Genomic DNA, 18,499 nt, shown 5'->3' with positions numbered 1-18,499 from the left:
ATGCCCACATTATTTCTTCACAACAGAGTGGCTTAGGCATCCTTCCTACCATGATGAGGTCCTAAATGACTTTGTTAGAAACAAAAATATATCTGCAAGCTTTATCTAACTTTAAATACTATAATAATATATTTAGCTCACAATAATTTAGCTTAATAGATATGAATGAAGTTTTCTTAACTTGAATGTTGAAGAGTGAACATGAGTATGATCTACACTGTCTGGAGAGCTGCATCAAAAACTAAATTACTTGTTTCTACAGTGGATGATCAACATTTTGCATGGGCTCCAGCTTTTATCACTATTTCATGATCCAATTTCATGATCCTATTTTATTAAAAACTCACACTTCACCCAGGAGAGAATCTTAATCAGTTCCTTTTCCAGCTTGGGATTGCTGAAAATCAGAATAAGAGAATGAGCACCTGGAAAAGCACACAAATACGTCAAGATAAGGAGTGTCATGATATTTTCTTTCTTTGTGCAAAAAATTATTGTCAAGACCAAACATACAAAGTTGATGCTGTACATCACTAAGAAGGAGAGGATAGATTTCATGGCTCTGATGTGGGCATCCATGCTGAGGTCCTTCATGGAGTTTGTCTGCATCCTGCACTTGTGTCTCCAGAGGGAAAAGAGAAGGCAAACAGCAGAAAATATGACTACCATGAATGAAGCTGAATATCCAAAGCCAGCGAGAAAAAGAGATAAGAAAAAATGTTTATCAGTTCTTATTCTTTCTTCCCAGAAATTTCCTTGGCTGGTGAAATTGTGATTTTCCCTCTGCACAGTTTCAATGAGGTGAGAGACAACCACGCCCATAGCCAAGGCTAAAATCTCTGACCCCAACAAGAGCCAGGGCACCATCCTGTCAATTTTTACTTTCAGGAAGATGAAGTAGCTGTTCCTGAAATTGGCAATTTTTATGCAATAGAAACCACAAAGACAGGCTGAGACCCACAAGTTAGAATAATTTAAGATGTTTCCAGAAGATTCAAGGACTTGACGTATGTTTTGATCATGAAGGAATTTGGGATAAATTATTAAAATGAAGTGGTATATCCATGAGAAGCATAAAATGGAAATCCTGGAGAATGCCAGCAGCAGCAAGATCTTCTCATTGGAGTTCAAGGTTTTCTTTTTGGCCCAGGCAATGCAAAGCACACAAACGATGAAAGCATTTATCCACATGCCAGCAAACACCTCCAGGGTGATGATCGCCACAGTTAAGACCCCATATGAAGTGGATGAAATAAGATGGATCTTCCAGGGCTTTCATGTGAAAGGGATCAGGACTTTCAGCTTAGAGGATGTAGTGCATGGGCAGCATCAGCGGAAGAAGGGATGTGTGGCTGTTCTGTCCTTTCAAGGCTTTCACAGGTGATATAGGGCCAGCAGAGCTGCTTATGATCTGCCTCTGAACATGAGCTGCAAGTAGAAGTGACCAGTTCAGGTAAATTTTGTAACTGCTGGCACTATTTTGTATTTCACCAGTTGTGATAGGTTGACCTCAGTGAGAAGCCAGAACTCCTGTGAGCTGGGTGTTTTACTGAAGCAGAGAGCATTGGGAAAAGCATTTGCTTTCTTTGTGCAAAAAATTATTGACAAGACCAAACATACAAAGTTGATGCTGTACATCACTAAGAAGGAGAGGACAGATTTCATGGCTCTGATGTGGGCATCCATGCTGAGGTCCTTCATGGAGTTTGTCTGCATCCTGCGCTTGTGTCTCCAGAGGGAAAAGAGAAGGCAAACAGCAGAAAAGATGACAACCATGAATGAAGCTGCATATCCAAATCCAGCAATAAAATAAGAGGAGAAAAAATGTTTATCTATCTTGATTCTTGCTTCCCAGAAATTTTCTTGGCTGGTGAAAGTGCAGTTTTCCCTTTGTACTGTTTCAATGAGGTCAGAGACAACCATGCCCATAGCCAAGGCTAAAATCTCTGACCCCAACAAGAGCCAGGGCACCATCCTGTCAATTTTTACTTTCAGGTAGATGAAGAAGCTGTTGCTGAAATTGGCAATTTTTATGCAGTAGAAACCACAAAGACAGGCTGAGACCCACAAGTTGGAATAATTAAAAAAGGTTTGAAGTGTTGCAATTAGTTGAAGTATGGTGTGAACATTAAGGAAATCAGGATAAAGTATTGAAAGGAAGTGGGATACCCATGTGAAACATAGATAGGAAATCCTGGAGCATCCCAGCAGCAGCAAGATCTTCTCATTGGAGTTCAAGGTTTTCTTTTTGACCCAGGCAATGCAAAGCACACAAACGATGAAAGCATTCATCCACATGCCAGCGAACGCCTCCACGGTGATGATGGCCACAGTTGTGGCCCCATATGAAGTGACATTGGATTGCTGTGGAGGGTGACAAGCTTCCATGGTGTGAGCTGTGGAGCAGAGCTGTGCTGGCCCAGGGGGCTGTGGCAGCAGAGGCTGAGGCAGGTCAGTGGCTGCTGTTGGTGGGGTGTCAGGGATGGCAAGAGGAGCTTTATAGAGCTGCTGCTGCTGCTGGGGGGAATTTGGTGGCGCTGCTGTGGGCAGCAGGGCAGGTGCAGGGATGTAAATGTGCTTGGTGTCCCCTTACCTGGGGCCAGAGTCACTCTTGACTATTTGAATGTTGGTTCAGGTGGGGCTGTGCTGGGTGCCACAAACAGCGGAGATGTTTTTGTGTGGTGGGGAGTGTTGTGATTTTGAGAGTGATCCCTGTTTGATCAGTGTCAGGCTTCAGGATCTGGCTTCTTCTCTCCCTTTATCAGCAGCGACGATCACTCAGAGTGGGGTTTGCCCTGAGGAAAGCATAGCCTGGGCAGTGAGATGAGTAATCATGTCAGGGAATCCTATTGTGAAAATCTTTCATATTGGTCTGGTCTACCCTTTGCATATTTTCCCTTTCTGCCCGTCATAGCTCAGTACAAGCTAAGAGGATGTGTTGGTTTTTTTCTAAGTAAAGTAGTTCCGGACTTTATCTTTGTTGCCATCTGATGGTAGACACTATTTTAAATTTTGAATTGTACATGGCTTAAACTAAATAGCAAATTTCTTATAATATCAGTTTTTATCTGTCCTGTATCTTGTTTTAGTGGTCCTGATCTCCAAGTTGACAACATTTGAGAATACATTATAACATGCGATAAAATTTTCCTGTGGTACCTGAACAATGCCTTGAATGTCCAAAAGCCTGTTTGTCTCACCAGTATCCGTTTATCTAGTAAAAGATTATCTCTGTATGACCTTTGCCAAAATTACTCCACTATAGGGTATTTTGCTAATTGCCTTCTGCTCTTTCATCTAGGCCAATATTTCTATATCGGCTCCTATTTTTAGTGTACACTTATTCATTTTTTCTATCTAGAATTATAGGTATTTATAATACTTTAAAAGCAGAGCAGCTGCTGTTGTTATCCTCTGCTGTGTATTTCATATCTGAATGCTTAAGTTGTTAACCTGGAGGCATTTGACAAGTTCAGCCTTTTGTTGATTTCAAGCCCTGCAGTGGTAAACAGACTTACCTAAAAATTGGGAAGGTGGATGGGTAATTTTTTTATTAAAAATGTGGTTGGTGCCACTTTGATATGACCTTTTTTTCCAGCTCAGGAGACACTTGTTTTTGTTCTTGCTTTTACGAAGGACATAAATTTCAAGCACATTTCTGTGTCCGAGTTTTTCTGTGTTACAGTGGAGTTAAAACCAATGCAAGCAGATTAACAAAAGGTATTATCTGCATTTAGTGACACCAGGTAGTGCCTGTGTCTAGGAATCCAGGGTGGATCTGCCCTTGGGTGTGGGAATACTGATGCACAGTAATTTTGGGCACTTCATGCAATGTGGAGTAAGAGACCAAAAGGCTGTAAGAGACCTGCTGTACTTCCCAGAGTGGAAGAGCAGCAGCTTTTCCCATCACCAAGTTTTTCACAGAACTGCAGCCAATGGAATAATGTGCATGCACTGCCCTCCAGAGAGGACAAAATGAAACTGGTGCTGGAGTCCCTCTGCTATGGAGACAGGCTGAGAGCTGGGGCTGTACAGCCTGGAGAAGAGAAGCTTCCAGGGAGACCTTAGAGCCTAGCTCAGTGCCTAAAAGGCATCCAAGAGACCCCCTATATATATATCTATGAAAACAAATGTATGCCTTCAGAATTACCTATCTTCAGACATCTGCTTTAGGTTCTTGAGTTATTTTAAAGTTAAGGGTACTAAAAACCAAGTGGTTTTCAGACAGCTCTGCTTTTGCTTCATTTTTTTTTTTGCTTTCTTTCTCACATCCATTGCAAAACATCTGGAAGTATGGCCTTGGTGCTGTGTTTGGACTCTCTTTGCTCGCCTGTGAAAGCAGCCTTGACATGCTGTATCTTGAGACATGCTTATTTTGCTAGTAGAATGTCCTGTTCAGGTTAGGTGTCAGCAACAATCCTTCTGAAAAGAAAGTGTTGAAGAACATTCATTTATGATAGGTGAAGGATTAGTGTTCTGAGGTCCTTCTTCTCTAAACAAGAAAAAAATCTCTGTACTTTTTCCTCTGCTATGTTATCTCTTATGAATAGATCCCTATTTTGATTTGTTTAAAGAAAAATATGTTGCTTAGCTTGAAGGACTGACTTCTTTCTAGGACAGGCCCATTTCCTACTCAAAACCTACTTACTCAAAGTCTCTGCCTTGTCCTGTGGGCAGTGGTGTCATGGCACAAGCCCTTTTCTACCTAATTGCTGAACATAGAAGTGAACATCCTCACATCCATGATTTGTAATTTCAGATGTGAAATGGAGGAGCATGATTCCATGCCTAAGATAAAGGCACTCAAGCACTCCAGGGCACCTGGGAGCTGTGGGGATACTGATGCACAGCAAACTAGAGATTTATAGAGCCCTTCCTGACCCATGTCACTGAGAAAGAAGATAGCAAGATTCAGGACAAGAGTTTGTGATCTCTGAAACCCACCTGAAAGGCCAAGGATTACTGCTCTAAGTGACTGCTCTGGAGGCAGAGAGTGGCAGGTTGTGCATGGAAAATTGGATTTGGGGTGGGATCAGCTGAAGAAAGACACTGTAGGGGATTCATAATCATATCTCTCTTACTTCTAATCTTTACAATGTGGTGTTAATTATTAATTGAAAGCAGCACTGGGCCAAATTGTAATGGCACTGGAGTGCTATAAACCTGGAATAATTCTGTTTAAGATTTAAGGCTTTTCTCCTGTGCAGTCAAGATGATAATGCTGACAGATAACAAACACAGGGGAAGGAGTCAGCAACTTTGAGCCAGAGGGAGAAGTTCTTATGTGAAGCCTGGGTGGGTCTTTCAGCAGCTGCACTGAAGACATGAAGTTACCACATTCCTCTCTGCAATGTTCCTCCACGTGGACTTAAGTAGCTGATAAGAGCAATGCCATCAGGTGCCATCCAGGAGGAAATCCAACTGTCATAACAATGTCTCAAAGGTGGAAAGTCTGATGCTCATTGGCTGATGCTCCATGGAAAGCTCAGCAACGTGCCCTATATAGTGCCAGAGATGAGAGGGACCAGCTTCTGTTCCCACTGCAAAAATGGGCTCCAGCATCTTCCCACTCAGCCTGATGCTTCTGCTGTGTTCTGTCTATGGTTCTCCAGTCTCTGTAAGTAAAACCTGATTTCTACAGGCTCCTATCAGTCCAGAGGCATCTCATACCTTATACTGGTTGTGTTCCATTCTCCTCCAGGTGGGACAGCACTGGAGTGAAGCTGGTAAGTGCTGTGTGAGCTGGTTTGAGTTTTGAAGCATTTCCTTCTGCTTGCTGTGAGCTGCCACATCCGAACACTTTATGTTTTGGCTGTCTTGCAGATGCTGGAGCTGGTGAGATATTCAAAGACATCCCCCAAATCAACTTGGGTGAGTTCACACCTAAATTCTCATGAGGCCTGAAGAGTTGTGAGCATAATGCTGAACTTTCAGTGTTGTAAAGGAGTCTGATGATCAGGTAGCTCATGGTAACAGGAGAATTAAAATCAAGTGAGCTCAGAACTCTCTGTGACTCTGAATATTTCCAGGACTGTAGCTCTGTGTGAACAAGGGATGCAGATACCTTTTGTTTCTGAATTTTGGACAGACCCATGGTGCTAAGGCAGAAAAACACTGTATGATTTGGAAGGACTCTGCAGTGCCAACTGAATTTTCTGTCCATCTCTATACGATTTTTATAAAGCTTTGCAAATATGGAAAACAACTTAGATGTTTATGGATCGCTGTCCCATTGTGTGACTCTTGTCACTGCCTGAGAGCAAGCAGAGCTCATCAAAGGTGACCACGGATAACTGTGCCACCACAAAGGCACTGCCAAGAAGACATTGCCATGAAGTAAATATTGAGTTGAAACTAGAAACTGCTGTTACTTTTATTATTACCTGTAACTCAGTGTATAGAGGCTGGTCCTTATTTATTTTCTGTAGATTCCCAAGGACATTAATTTTGTAAAAGAAGGTTCAATGTGGTTTATAAAATGAAATATTTTTGAAATTCATTGACACCATCTTTGATTAAATTCCATTTCAGCTGCTGGACTGGACCTCTTTCAGGGTGATATCTTGCTCCCTGTAAGTAATTAAAAGCTTTCTGTCACTTGTCCTTATTGTATTTTTACTACAAATCTCATCTCCCTACAGTAGATACATCACCAGCTGTTAATTCTCTTTTCAGAAAAATCAGCGAAATGCCTTAAGAAATGAGACCTACAGATGGAAGTTCCCCATTCCCTATATTCTGGGTGATGACCTAGGTAATGCAGATACTTTATTCAGATTTTATCTCCAATCCTTATTTGCACTGCAGTCACTGTGATTAAAAAATTGCCTTTTCCAGAACTGTTTCAAATGAAAAATGTTAAATTTCACTAATAACTAGTTATTGTAGTCTTTTTTATATCAAAATTGTTTTTCTTTCTTCTACAGCTAACACAGCAAACCACAATTTAATCAAATTCAATAATTTCTCTTTTCAATAATTTTTCCTTTGGTTCCACGTGTGTATCTGTACATATCTTATGTCTCAAAGATGAACAAACTGCAATGTATTAAAGGTTCTGTCCTTGTTTTCCAGACCTGAATGCCAAAGCGGTCATTCTCCAGGCATTTGAAATGTTCCGCCTGAAGTCCTGCATTGATTTCAAGCCATATGAAGGAGAAAGAACCTACATTTTCTTTAGCAAGCAAGAGGGGTAAGGATAATAGCAATTTCTGTTTAGTTTTGCCATGTAGATTCAGCTGGGAACTCATTCCATTTGACTTTAGCAGTCTAAAGGTTTGCTGTCAGCAGAGAAAAAGAGGCCACCAGGAAAATAAATCAGATTCTTAGACAAAAAGCTTGCAAGCAGCTGCTCCCTCTGCTGGCTGTTATTTGGAGGATGACTTCTGAAGGTGAATCCCAGCCTCACTGGGTTTTCATCAACTACTACCACTTTTCCATCCAGGGTTATTTTCCATTTTGATGAAGACCTCCATGTACATCCTTTTAACTTACCAAGAATGTGAATGTGAATAGGTAGAATTTAAGTAAATTTTTGGAAGACAGACAAAAAAAAAAAAAGAAAAAAAAGACAATAGAAAGACAATCTATTCTAATATTTGTATTGTTTTGACATGGCTCTTTAATGAATGGGCTCTCAAAATCTGAAAGTGTTTTATGCACAGAGATTCAAGACATCAAGAACTGAAAGGATTTATTTCCTACATCTATGTTTTGAAAGAAAATGTAGAAAAGCACAAAAATCTTCTCACTGTATCAGCTATGAATATTTCTTGTTTTCCCAGAAGTTCATGTTTCCACCTTCAGGTCTTCATTGAGTGTCCTATGACACTTCTCTTGCAAGTTTACAAGCACCATGATTTCTGACAAGTCAGTGTTGAAGATCTTAATACTAGAAATGTACTTTCACACCTCTGGCCAATGCAAAGTATGGTTGCTGCTAAAAAAGACTAAATGTTGCTGTTCTAAATACTCCTGAGTCTTTTCTCTAGCTCAAGTTATTGCAAAAATGCTCTGCCTGTTTCAATGAATTTACTGTTTCCATGTAGGTTGTGTGTTTTATTTCTTTTGTGTGTTTTATTTGTGTGTTTTATTTCTTTTTGGCCAAGAAATGGCAGCTGATGCAGGACGAAACTTCTGTGCCTTTCAAAAATGCAGGGTGATCTTCTCTGCCACAGAGGATAAGTAATGAAGTGATAGTTTCTGGGGGTTACTCTGCTTTCAGGCTACAGTATTTTTAGGGTATCAAGGCACAGGGTCAGCATCCAAATAATGATTTAGGTGTCTTCTTCCATATTAAAAACTTCTACAATCTTACTCTAAATCCAGTGAGCAGATTGAAAAGTTAAACACAGAGAAGAAAACTACTGGACAGAGAGTAAGCTGTCCCTTTTTCTCAGGTGTTGGTCCATGGTGGGGGACCTGCAGACTGGACAGAACCTCTCAATTGGGTCAAGGTGTGACTACAGAGCAATTGTGGAACATGAGATCCTGCATGCTTTAGGATTTTACCATGAGCAGTCAAGGATGGACCGGGATGACTACGTGAATATCTGGTGGGATGAAATTATTGCAGGTGGGTTTTAACATTCAAGTTAGATTTTGCTGTTCAAATTATACTTTTTGCAAAGTGTAGATTTATCAATATCCCATTTTCACTTCTAGATTTAAAGAGACCTTCCTAAGGATAGAATTTTAGAAAATTTAGAAAATTTCAGTGGGCAACACCTAAGACCACTGTATATTAAGAAATTTTGGTGCAACTTTTCTAGTCAAACCAGAACATTGTTTAAGGCCAGAATGGAGAGTCCTGCTTGGAAATCAGGACTTTTATTTTCCCTTGGCTCATGGATTTATTTTAAACTAATTACTAAGACTTATTTTATACTAATTATTTCCTGTCTCTGAATCTGTTTCCTTTAATCATGTAATGCAAATTGTAAACTTATTTAGATTATGAGTTTTGAGGTAGCTCTTCTGTAGGCAAAGATCCTTTCAAAATCTGAAAGGTTTTTATATTCAGAGATTCAGGCTTTCCTGAAACTGAAAATATTCACTTTGCACGTGAAAAAAAACCCTAACATTATTAGATCAGATGAGAAATATAAAATAGGGCTCTTTGCTGCTCTCTCCTACCCAGGTGTGTCTGCAGGTTCTTGTCTTCAGATTTAGTGTGACCATATTCAGGAGCTTTATGAGTTTCAGCAAACTCTTCACAGTCCCCCTGATCCCTCGAAAGTTTTTCCTGTTCTTCCGTGTGAGATCTGATTCTGTATTAGATAGCAATGATATATTTGAAAAGGAGTGACTAGAAGAGGGTTTTTAAAAAATTTTTGATAAAAGGTGCAATTCAAGTCTCTGTAAGAAAACAATTCTAAGCTCTTACATAATCTCAAGCCTTGAACTGAAGACCTTTGTGATTTGCAGAAGGGGAGGGCAGCTGTTAAGCAGAGAAAGTGCAATTACCCACCAGCACAATCATGTGCTGTTTTGTCTTTGAAAAAGAATGCCAAATATTCTGAAAACATTGTTTGCAATTGTAAATGCTGGCAAGCTCTTTTTACTTCTGTACCAAAGCATGTGAAATGGCTCCCTCTCTTTGCCCTAGCAGACACCTTCATAATGAAAAACTTTCTCTAAGTACAAATTACTTCACCAAGAAACCATGTGAAACATGTTTCCAAAAGCCATTTCAATAGAAATATCATATCAGTATTGTAAATCTAGGGTAAAAATATCTTTCTTTTTTCTCCAGAGATTGCTAGGCCATTATTTATTTCAAAGAAGAGCAGAACCTGAAGACACTTCCAGGCTGTCATGTTTGTTTCCTTTATGAGTTTCAGGGCCTCTTCTTCTTCATATATGATCTAATACCTGGGAAATATTTGCATCAATATTCACAGATTCTGGAATGGAGTACTTTAATCCTTAAACTGAATCCTTCAAGATCATTACTATTAAACCATTCCTATCAATTCTAATCTAACCTCCTGTGTATCCTATTCTTTACAGCTCACTGATATTAATTTTTGAATTTACTGAGGTCACCTGTTAGAGCACAGAACTGCAATCCAAAGGCACTGCTTTGTTGTCCAAATGACAAACACAAATCTTGCTAAGTTTTAACATTTAGTTGTGAAGTAATTGCTTTGGGGTATATAATTTGTGCCTTAGAAAACTGTATTCAAGGGGACACGGTAATGCCATTTCCTTTCCATTTTCTCTAAAAAGGAAGCACTTTTCTGTTCTTTTAACAGGCAAAGAGCACAATTTTGCAAAGTATGACGACACCTACATCACTGATCTGAACACCCCCTATGACTACGAATCACTGATGCACTATGAACCACTTTCATTTAACAAAAATGCAAGTGTCCCCACAATCACAGCAAAGATACCAGCATTTGATGACATAATTGGACAACGTCTAGACCTCAGTGCCATTGACCTGGAAAGACTGAATCGCATGTACAACTGCAGTAAGTCAGAATTTAATCAAGGAAAACGATTTCTTTGGTTATACTTGAGCCAGGCTGGTTCACCTCCCTTATGTCTCTAAACTCACAAAAACTCTTCTCAAATGTGCTTGAAGAGGTATGGAACAGGACCTGTGATGTGCAGAAAAACACATTCAGTTTGTTCCCTTCTCAGCCCTTTTTGGCTCTTCTCACTGTCATTATTTTAGGAAAGATTAGTCAAGGAAAGTCAAACCATCCACACTTTTTCTTCCATGCTGCTCACAGCAATTCAGACCTGAGGTTGTGTTCTGCCTGTGGTGTGTGGGCAGACTTGTTGTGCTTTTTTGAGGTGAATGCAACTGCACTTTGTCCTCTTTTGCTGACATTTGGACTTAATTAGATTATTTTGCACCTGAGATTGGCTAGGTCTAGAGTCTCACATTGCCTAGGTGTTTGCTGAGCTGGTTAAAGATGTTATCACTGATCACAGTTGTTCATGAGAAGTTATTGTCCCATTGGTGCTGCCAGCAGAAGCATCACCTTGAAGGCAAACTCACCTGAACCAGCCCAAGGTAACTGGGTGGACTTTGCTTGGAGTGGAAGGACAGAGCTCAAGTTAATCAATGAGAGAACAGTTATGAAGAACAATAACCTCAGCTGAGGAATTGTTAAATACACCAAGGCTGGCAAAGAGCCACCAAGAAGTCACCATCTGTCACTGCCACATGGGGCTTATTAATCTTCTGCAAAGAGGTCAAAGATTGTTGTCTTTATCCAAGGAATCCCTCCAGGAATCAAATGTTTCCTCTTTTGAGTCATTGGGCTCACATCTGCTAACGTGAGGGCTGTCTTCTCTACAGGATGGTTATACTACCATGAACAAACCCCCCAAAGTTAAACAGAAATTTTAATGAGCTAGTAGCTCACTCTGAGGTGACCATATGTGTATTTTTTTTCAGCTTCAACTCACACCTTTTTGGACCAGTGTTCTTTTGAGCTTGAAAACATCTGTGGTATGATCCAGGGCACCAAGCATGACCAAGACTGGGTCCACCAACAGGGCAGTGTGATGGGGCAGGAGGACCACACACTTTCTGGGCACTGTAGAGGTAAAAGAAAGGAACAAAGCACTTTCTGAACTGGGTTTTCTCCAGGGTTGACTACAATGATGGGTTCAGAGAAGGTTGTAAAGACTCTAGACAGTGCGTGCATTCCCACTCTCATTAACTTTTTCAATGTAGTGGAATGTTCTCCACACCAGCAAGATTGAAGGGGACAAAGAACAATCTCACCTAGAGGTCTTTTAAATATAATCAGGAAAACAATTCACTGCAACTTCCAAAGTCTGTATAAGAGTTATATTACCTCATGATAAGAATCAAACAGCACTTGTAGCCACTCATAAATGTGTTTGCAATGCAAATGGGAAGTAAAGCTTGTGGAATTCTAGTTCTGGAAGTAGAAGAAAGTTGCAAAGACTGCAACTACCATGTGGAAGGGAATGAAGATTATTCCCCTGACTGGTTAGAGAGAACCTGATAAACAGCTCAAGACCCTTCACTAAGCCTGCAGGAAGCTGCACTGCCTTTATGAAGCTGCAGGTATAACTGTTGGAACAAGATGATCTTAAGGTTCTTTCCAACCCAAACCATCCTGTGATTGTCTTGGACAAGAGTCCATGGAACTTTCACACAACAGCTAAAAAAATATTAACTTATTAATTTAATCATTGACTAAATTAAATAACTAAAAAGCAAGACAATATAGATAAGACATGACAATTTTGTGTGATACCAAGTTATGATAGGGGTGCAAATGGTGAATCCTTGTAAATATGAGGATAAAAGTAGACACTTCAAAGCTAAAGTAAAGAGCACTTCAAAAATAGAGGAGCAGGAATTCTTAAGTAATTTTCTTATGGTGAGTCATTGAGTTTTGAAGTGTTTGGGCAAGCTGTAAAAAATGACCTTCTGCATGTTCAAGATCAGGACAGTGTTTTATGTCCAACCCCTCTTTATTATCTTTATTGCTGATAAGAAATTATCTTACTCTTTACAAGGTAATATAGCACATGACCTCTTAGATATAATTTTTAGATTGTCTTCAGTATGAATCAAGTAAAAAAAATATAACTTCTAATTGCTTGTGGTAAACAGTGATTTCTCTGCTTCATGTATCTCTGACATTCCTGAGGAATCCAAATTCCAAGTAGACCAGCTAATGCAAAACTGACATGAGCTGACAGCAGTGATTTCCATATATATGCTGAACTGCTACTCCTGTTCTTATCCCAGTCTGTCTTGGATGGTTGTCACGTGTCACTTCCTTTATTGTTCATGTTAAGTACTACTCTTCTATTTACTAAAAGTGTGCAGATGAAATGATGAATTTATACCATGCAGCTTTGCAGGAAATGTGTAAACAGGCAGTGACAGACTACCTTTTATTCCCAGATGCTGGCTACTTCATGTACTTCAACACCAACTCTGGCCAGGCAGATGAGGTGGCAATCCTAGAGTCCCGAATCCTTTATCCAAAGAGAACTCAGCAGTGCCTCCAGTTCTTCTATAGGACCACAGGAAGCCCTTCTGACAAATTGATCATCTGGCTGAAAGAGGATGATGGCACTGGGAACATTCGTAAGATGAGGAAAATTCAAACCTTTCAAGGTAATTCTGGAAATTAGATTAATATTTGAGTAGAGAGGAGGAGTTGTCTCACTCTGCCCATGAACACAGAAGACTGGCTCAGAAGCCAAAAGACTTTCCCAAAGTTACCGGAATATCTTGCAATACAGCTAAGAATTTTGGTATTACATGGACACATTTAGCAGAGAAACTGTGGTTTGTAATAATGTAATTTTGGTGCTTCACAGCAGAAGTCACAGCATTCCTAATATTATGTTGCACTCAGTGATTGAGAGGGACCCCAGGACATGCTGGAGACCAACTGACTGTGTCTCCACTGGCTGCTATATGATCTAGGAGTGGGCTGTTCAGGTGTAAAATACCTGTGCTCCTCTGCAGGCAATAAGAACCCCAGACTGATTTTTAGATAGTTGGGAATATAAAAGCATATGCAGTTTTGGAAATGTGAACTGGATTCCCACTTTGGGTGATTTGCTAAATAGGACAAACTCAGCCACTGCAGCTCCATGTGATTTATGTGGTCAAAACACAAGACCTGTCATAACCTGCCTACGTGAGGCTGCAGCAGTTTACAGTGAAGGATAAATCCATGAAAAATTGTCAGGAACACATTGGGTCATTCATTCACATCCTCTTGTTTAATCTTAGCCCTTAGGCTGTTGTCCTTTGTACTGGAGGCTGTCATTCCCTAACATGTGAAGAATTCCTTGTACAACATGTCCAAAGCATTTAGATGACAAAACAATGTGGATATATTATAGTCACAATATCAACTTAAGATCTCTGGCCTTCAGGACTCTCTGAGGGGTCCAGTTGTCTAAAAGTCCAGCTGGGATGGATGGTTAGGGGCAAGGTGCTTCATAATACCTCTAATCCCACTGATGGCAAGGTTTTTCTTTCCTTTTACCAAAGCGGACACTGACTCCAACTGGAAAATTGCCCACGTAACCCTCAACGCTCAGAAGAAGTTCCGTTACCTCTTCCAAGGGCTGAAGGGCAATCCCAGCTCTTCACTGGGTGGGATTGCTATTGATGATGTGACTCTGACAGAGACCCCCTGTCCCACAGCTGTGTGGGTCATTCGCAACTTCAGCAAAATCCTTGAGAACTCGTCCATCAGCATTGTTGAAAGCCCCCGGTTTTACAGCCCTGAGGGTTATGGGTTTGGCATCAGCGTGTTGCCCAACTACCAAAACAGTGGCTATGCTCGTGTTGCCTTCCACCTGTGCAGTGGAGAGAACGATGCAGTTCTGGAGTGGCCAGCTCTGAACCGCCAGGCCACACTCACAGTGCTGGACCAGGACCCCGACGTCCTGAAAAGGATGTCCTCGAGCAAAAGCTTCACCACAAGCAAGGACCACGTTAACTCAGGTAAGGGGTGTCTGCCTGGAGGAATGTTGACAGTGATAGCCAAGGAATCTGAGTAAGAGGACTGAGTGTAGGACTCAGAGCTGAGAAACTTAGGCCATATTTCCCAATTTAGGACACTTTCCTTTGTACATCTTCCCTCTGTGTGACTCAGAATTCCTGCCTGTGAGAAATTGTATAACATGAAAATTGACATATGTAAAGTTGACGTTCTTATGAACAACCCCTGGGATATATGAGCTTGACTCTAAATACAGATTTTTCCCAAGAGCTGGCAGTTCTCTTTCTACCTGTGGTTTGTCCATTGTGATAGGTGACCATTGTGATATCACCACAGGTTGATGGAATGACAGCACGGTGCAGTATTCTGTCACTAAACAGTAATTTAAGTTAAAACTCCATTTTGGAGGCTCAGTCAACTTCAACACACTCAGGGAACCTCAGCCTACATGGTCTGAATGCACAACATTCACCTTTCTCATGGATGTGTTAATTCAGAATTGTTCAGCCTGGAGAAGAGAAGGCTGAACATTCAGATCTGTCACTAAACAGTAATTTAAGTTAAAACTCCATTTTGGAGGCTCAGTCAACTTCAACACACTCAGGGAACCTCAGCCTACATGGTCTGAATGCACAACATTCACCCTTTCTCATGGATGTGTTAATTCAGAATTGTTCAGCCTGGAGAAGAGATGGCTAAACAATCAGGTGGACCTAGTTGTGGCCTTCCAGTACCTGAAGGGAACCTGCAAGGAAAATGGAGAGAGACAATTTACAACAGCACAGAGTATTGTGGCCTTCCAGTACCTGAAGGGAGCCTGAAAGTAAAATGGAGAGAGACAATTTACAAAAGCACAGAGTGCCAGGACAAAAGGGAATTGTCTTCAAACTAAAAGAGAACAGGTTCAGATTGGATATTAGGAAGAAATTCTTTACAGTGAGGATGGTGGGGCACTGGAACAGGCTGCCCAGAAAAACTGTGCATATCCCATTCCTGGAAGGGTCCAAGCCCAGGCTTGATGTGACTTGGAATAACCTGTTTTAGTGGAAGATGTCCCTGCCCATGGCAGGGGGTTAGAATGATATGACCTTTCATATCCCATTCCTGGAAGGGTCCAAGACCAGGCTTGATGGGACTTGGAATAACCTGTTTTAGTGGAAGATGTCCCTGCCCATGGCAGGGGGTTGGAACGATATGACCTTTTGGGTACCTTCCAATCCAAAGTTTTTTGTGATTCTATGATAGAAATAAGAATAATGGGACAAAACTGAGTTTGGTACAGTATAAAATACTACACATGAATCTTCATCCCTTTCTACTTTTTCCTAGTGGAATTTCAGTACATACTTTTTCAGTAGGAGCTTTTAAACCCTAAATATGAATATGTTTAATAAAATCATAGTAATGACCAAAATCAGCTAAATTCTAAACCATAGGTACCTACAAACTGGTCTGGAAGTGTCCTTACTCAGGAGGGAACTTCTAGCTGGTAACAATGAGGAGGCAATTTGTGTTTGATTAGTTCTCAGTGGAAGAGAAGTTGTGGAATTTCAATGGCCTCACATAGACTAAGAATCCTCATACAGACCTAACCTAAAGATCACCTGGCACCTTTAGTTTGTCAGTCCTCTGGGATTTGTTTGGGAATTTCAGGCCTGAACTTGATTTTATAGCATAAATCACCTTTAACACAGTAATGCAGGAAAAAGTCATGTCATACTTTGAGCTGCACAACTTTGTGGTTCTCATTTTCCCTTTGCAGCTAATGGAACTATAATATGGGATAAACCATCAATTGCTGGAAGGTTTGATAAGTCGTGCAATTGCAACAGAAGTGTAGCCTGGGGGTGGAGTAACTTCATATCTCACAGCCAGCTGAGACGGAGAAGCTTCCTGAAAAATGATGATCTTATTATTTTTGCAGAATTTAATGGTAAGGACACCTTTCCTGATTCTCCTTACAAAATAGATGATTCTTTCTATTTTCATACATTCAAATAACTCTTGACACCTGTCTCCAAGATCTCTTCTAATGGGGATCAACTTTAAAAAGCATTTCTGTGGTGGGACACAGAAATAGGACTAGTGTCAGGTGGGTGAGGTTGACTAAAGTGATTGTGAGTTAAGAGGGATCTAAATGGCAGTGAGTTTTGAAATGTGAACTTCTTGGACACCATTAAGCACCCTGACCAGTAGCTATGTCCATTAATAAGCACCGAACATACTAAAGGCCATCCCCACTGCATTAATTTCCAAATGGAATAGCCTCATAGAAAATCACAGATTTACCTAACTAGCTTCTGTAATTTCAATATTATTTTTTACCTTATGCTTTAAATACACAGAACTTGTGGTGGTACAGCAAGAGCTCTGTAAAGGGAAAATGGACAAGGAGCATCCTCTGGTCTACAAAGCACCCTGTGAGCCCCTGACTTAAGGCATGCTACATATAGCAACATTCACTGATTCTGATGTCTTTCTCCTTTTTTTAAAGATATAATTCACCTCAATAACACTGAAGTTCCTGTCAAACCTGTGCAATCTGCCCTCATGGAAGGCCTCATTCTTGAAAGGCAGAAGAGAGCAGCCCAGGACATGGAGCCTGTCCAAGACCAGCTGCCTTATCTGCCAGATCCATGTGACCCAAACCCTTGTCAGAATGATGGAGTCTGTGTGAATGTGAAAGGAAAAGCAAGCTGCAGGTACCACAGACCTCCTCCTTCCTTGTCCTGGCTTTCTTCTTCAAGTAATGCAGCTAAAAAGTATTCAGAGCTGCGGAGTTCAGAGGTCTAAGCCACCAGGTCGTCAAGGAATAGTAGAAACAAAATACTTTACCACAGTTGCTAGTTCCTACCAGCAGCCAGGAGGGCAGGTTTCTCAGCATAAAGAAAAGAAGCTCCATTCTGTGGTGCTTCCAGGGTGTGTAAATAGCCTCCTAACCAGGTAGGAATGTTCTGACATGAACCCCTCCAATGGGAGCTGCTCATCTGGGATAGCAAATGTGAGGACCTTGGGGTGAGGGCATGACAAGGCTCCTGATCCACTGAATCTGTGCTTTGTTTTCCCAGATGCCCATCAGGACAAGCCTTCTTCTTCACTGGGGAGAGGTGTCAATCAAGGCAAGTCCATGGGAGCATCCTGGGAATGTCGATTGGTGGAATTGCTGGAACCATTGTCTTAACGGTCGTCCTCATTTCCATGATGGCTAGAAGATAAAGAACTGAAGGGGACACAAATTTCAACCTGGTTCATAAAACACCCATTTTCAATGAAAAATGATGAATGTAATTTGGAGAAAACCAGTCATCATATGGATGAAAAGCTCTGCCAACAGCTTGGCAGCAATCTGTTTTTTTCTGAGGGATGTGGCAGTTAAAGTGTGTCATGTAGAGATGCTGTCTGATGAAAATTCATACACTCCCTTTCTTGTGTGTATTTTGAAAGTTTTGTTTCTTCATTCCATAGCAGAATGTTTGAGAGCCTATGCCTTTACTCTCAGCCACGGTTCAAACTTAGATTAAATAACTGGTTGAACCTCTCCAAACACTGTTAAAAATCACACCCAAACACCTGTATTAAGATTCTGGAAATGTTCCTACAAAAATTGCTCAAGAATTCTAAAGGTACAGATACTTATGTAGGTCAGTACAGCATCACCCCCTTTCCCTGGAGCTGTGCTGGTGTACTTACACTGATTAGCTATTACACAGAATTCATAAACTCTTGCCCATACCACCTTGCTCATACCAAGCCATCATAAATTCTTCTAGCTGTAGAGAACAGTTTCCCATCCTGATTCACCTCAAAGTTCCAGGAACAGGTTCACCATTGGCAAACACAGGCCTGGTTCCCTGACAATCAAACAGAACTGTACCGCGTGGCTGCAGTATTTGATATTGACCTCAAATCTAAATCTTCATGATTCTACCATATTGTACAATAAACTTTGTAACATTTATGTGCATGATAAATACTTTTCAGGTTCTTCTTAAGACAGGAGTCCTGCCTTTAAAGGTGTATAGGCT

General features: G+C 40.8%; 2 protein-coding genes across 2 annotated transcripts; one reads left to right on the top strand and one right to left on the bottom strand.

The window, feature by feature from the left end:
• Positions 1-327: 327 nt before the first annotated feature.
• Positions 328-2,730, bottom strand: LOC120508212. Its single transcript, XM_039721583.1, has 2 exons — positions 1,492-2,730; positions 328-1,272 (listed from the first exon to the last, which is right to left on the bottom strand). Exons 1-2 carry the CDS (start codon positions 2,386-2,388, stop codon positions 328-330), a joined length of 1,842 nt encoding a protein of 613 aa, XP_039577517.1. The 5' UTR covers positions 2,389-2,730.
• A 2,818-nt stretch (positions 2,731-5,548) lies between these two features.
• Positions 5,549-18,378, top strand: MEP1A (meprin A subunit alpha). The gene is made up of 14 exons (XM_039721582.1): positions 5,549-5,617; positions 5,702-5,726; positions 5,824-5,871; positions 6,532-6,572; positions 6,676-6,754; positions 7,075-7,192; positions 8,400-8,575; positions 10,257-10,478; positions 11,417-11,566; positions 12,911-13,126; positions 14,018-14,476; positions 16,237-16,407; positions 16,969-17,176; positions 17,543-18,378. Exons 1-14 carry the CDS (start codon positions 5,549-5,551, stop codon positions 17,688-17,690), a joined length of 2,130 nt encoding a protein of 709 aa, XP_039577516.1. The 3' UTR covers positions 17,691-18,378.
• The last annotated feature ends 121 nt before the right edge of the window (positions 18,379-18,499 follow it).

This window comes from Passer montanus, unplaced genomic scaffold (genome assembly GCF_014805655.1).
Source record: "Passer montanus isolate IOZ18808 unplaced genomic scaffold, ASM1480565v1 scaffold46, whole genome shotgun sequence".
NCBI lineage: Eukaryota > Metazoa > Chordata > Aves > Passeriformes > Passeridae > Passer > Passer montanus.
Note: the sequence above shows the minus strand (reverse complement) of the source record. Positions and strands in the feature narration are given on the sequence as shown.

Coding starts and splice junctions, on each gene's coding strand:
- LOC120508212 (XM_039721583.1), bottom strand. CDS start 2,388: ATGGAAGCTTGTCACCCTCCACAGCAATCCAATGTCACTTCATATGGG. Junction 1,273..1,491: donor AGGTCAACCTATCACAACTG/GTGAAATACAAA, acceptor TTCACATGAAAG/CCCTGGAAGATCCATCTTAT.
- MEP1A (XM_039721582.1), top strand. CDS start 5,549: ATGGGCTCCAGCATCTTCCCACTCAGCCTGATGCTTCTGCTGTGTTCT. Junction 8,576..10,256: donor GTGGGATGAAATTATTGCAG/GTGGGTTTTAAC, acceptor TTCTTTTAACAG/GCAAAGAGCACAATTTTGCA. Junction 13,127..14,017: donor GAAAATTCAAACCTTTCAAG/GTAATTCTGGAA, acceptor CTTTTACCAAAG/CGGACACTGACTCCAACTGG.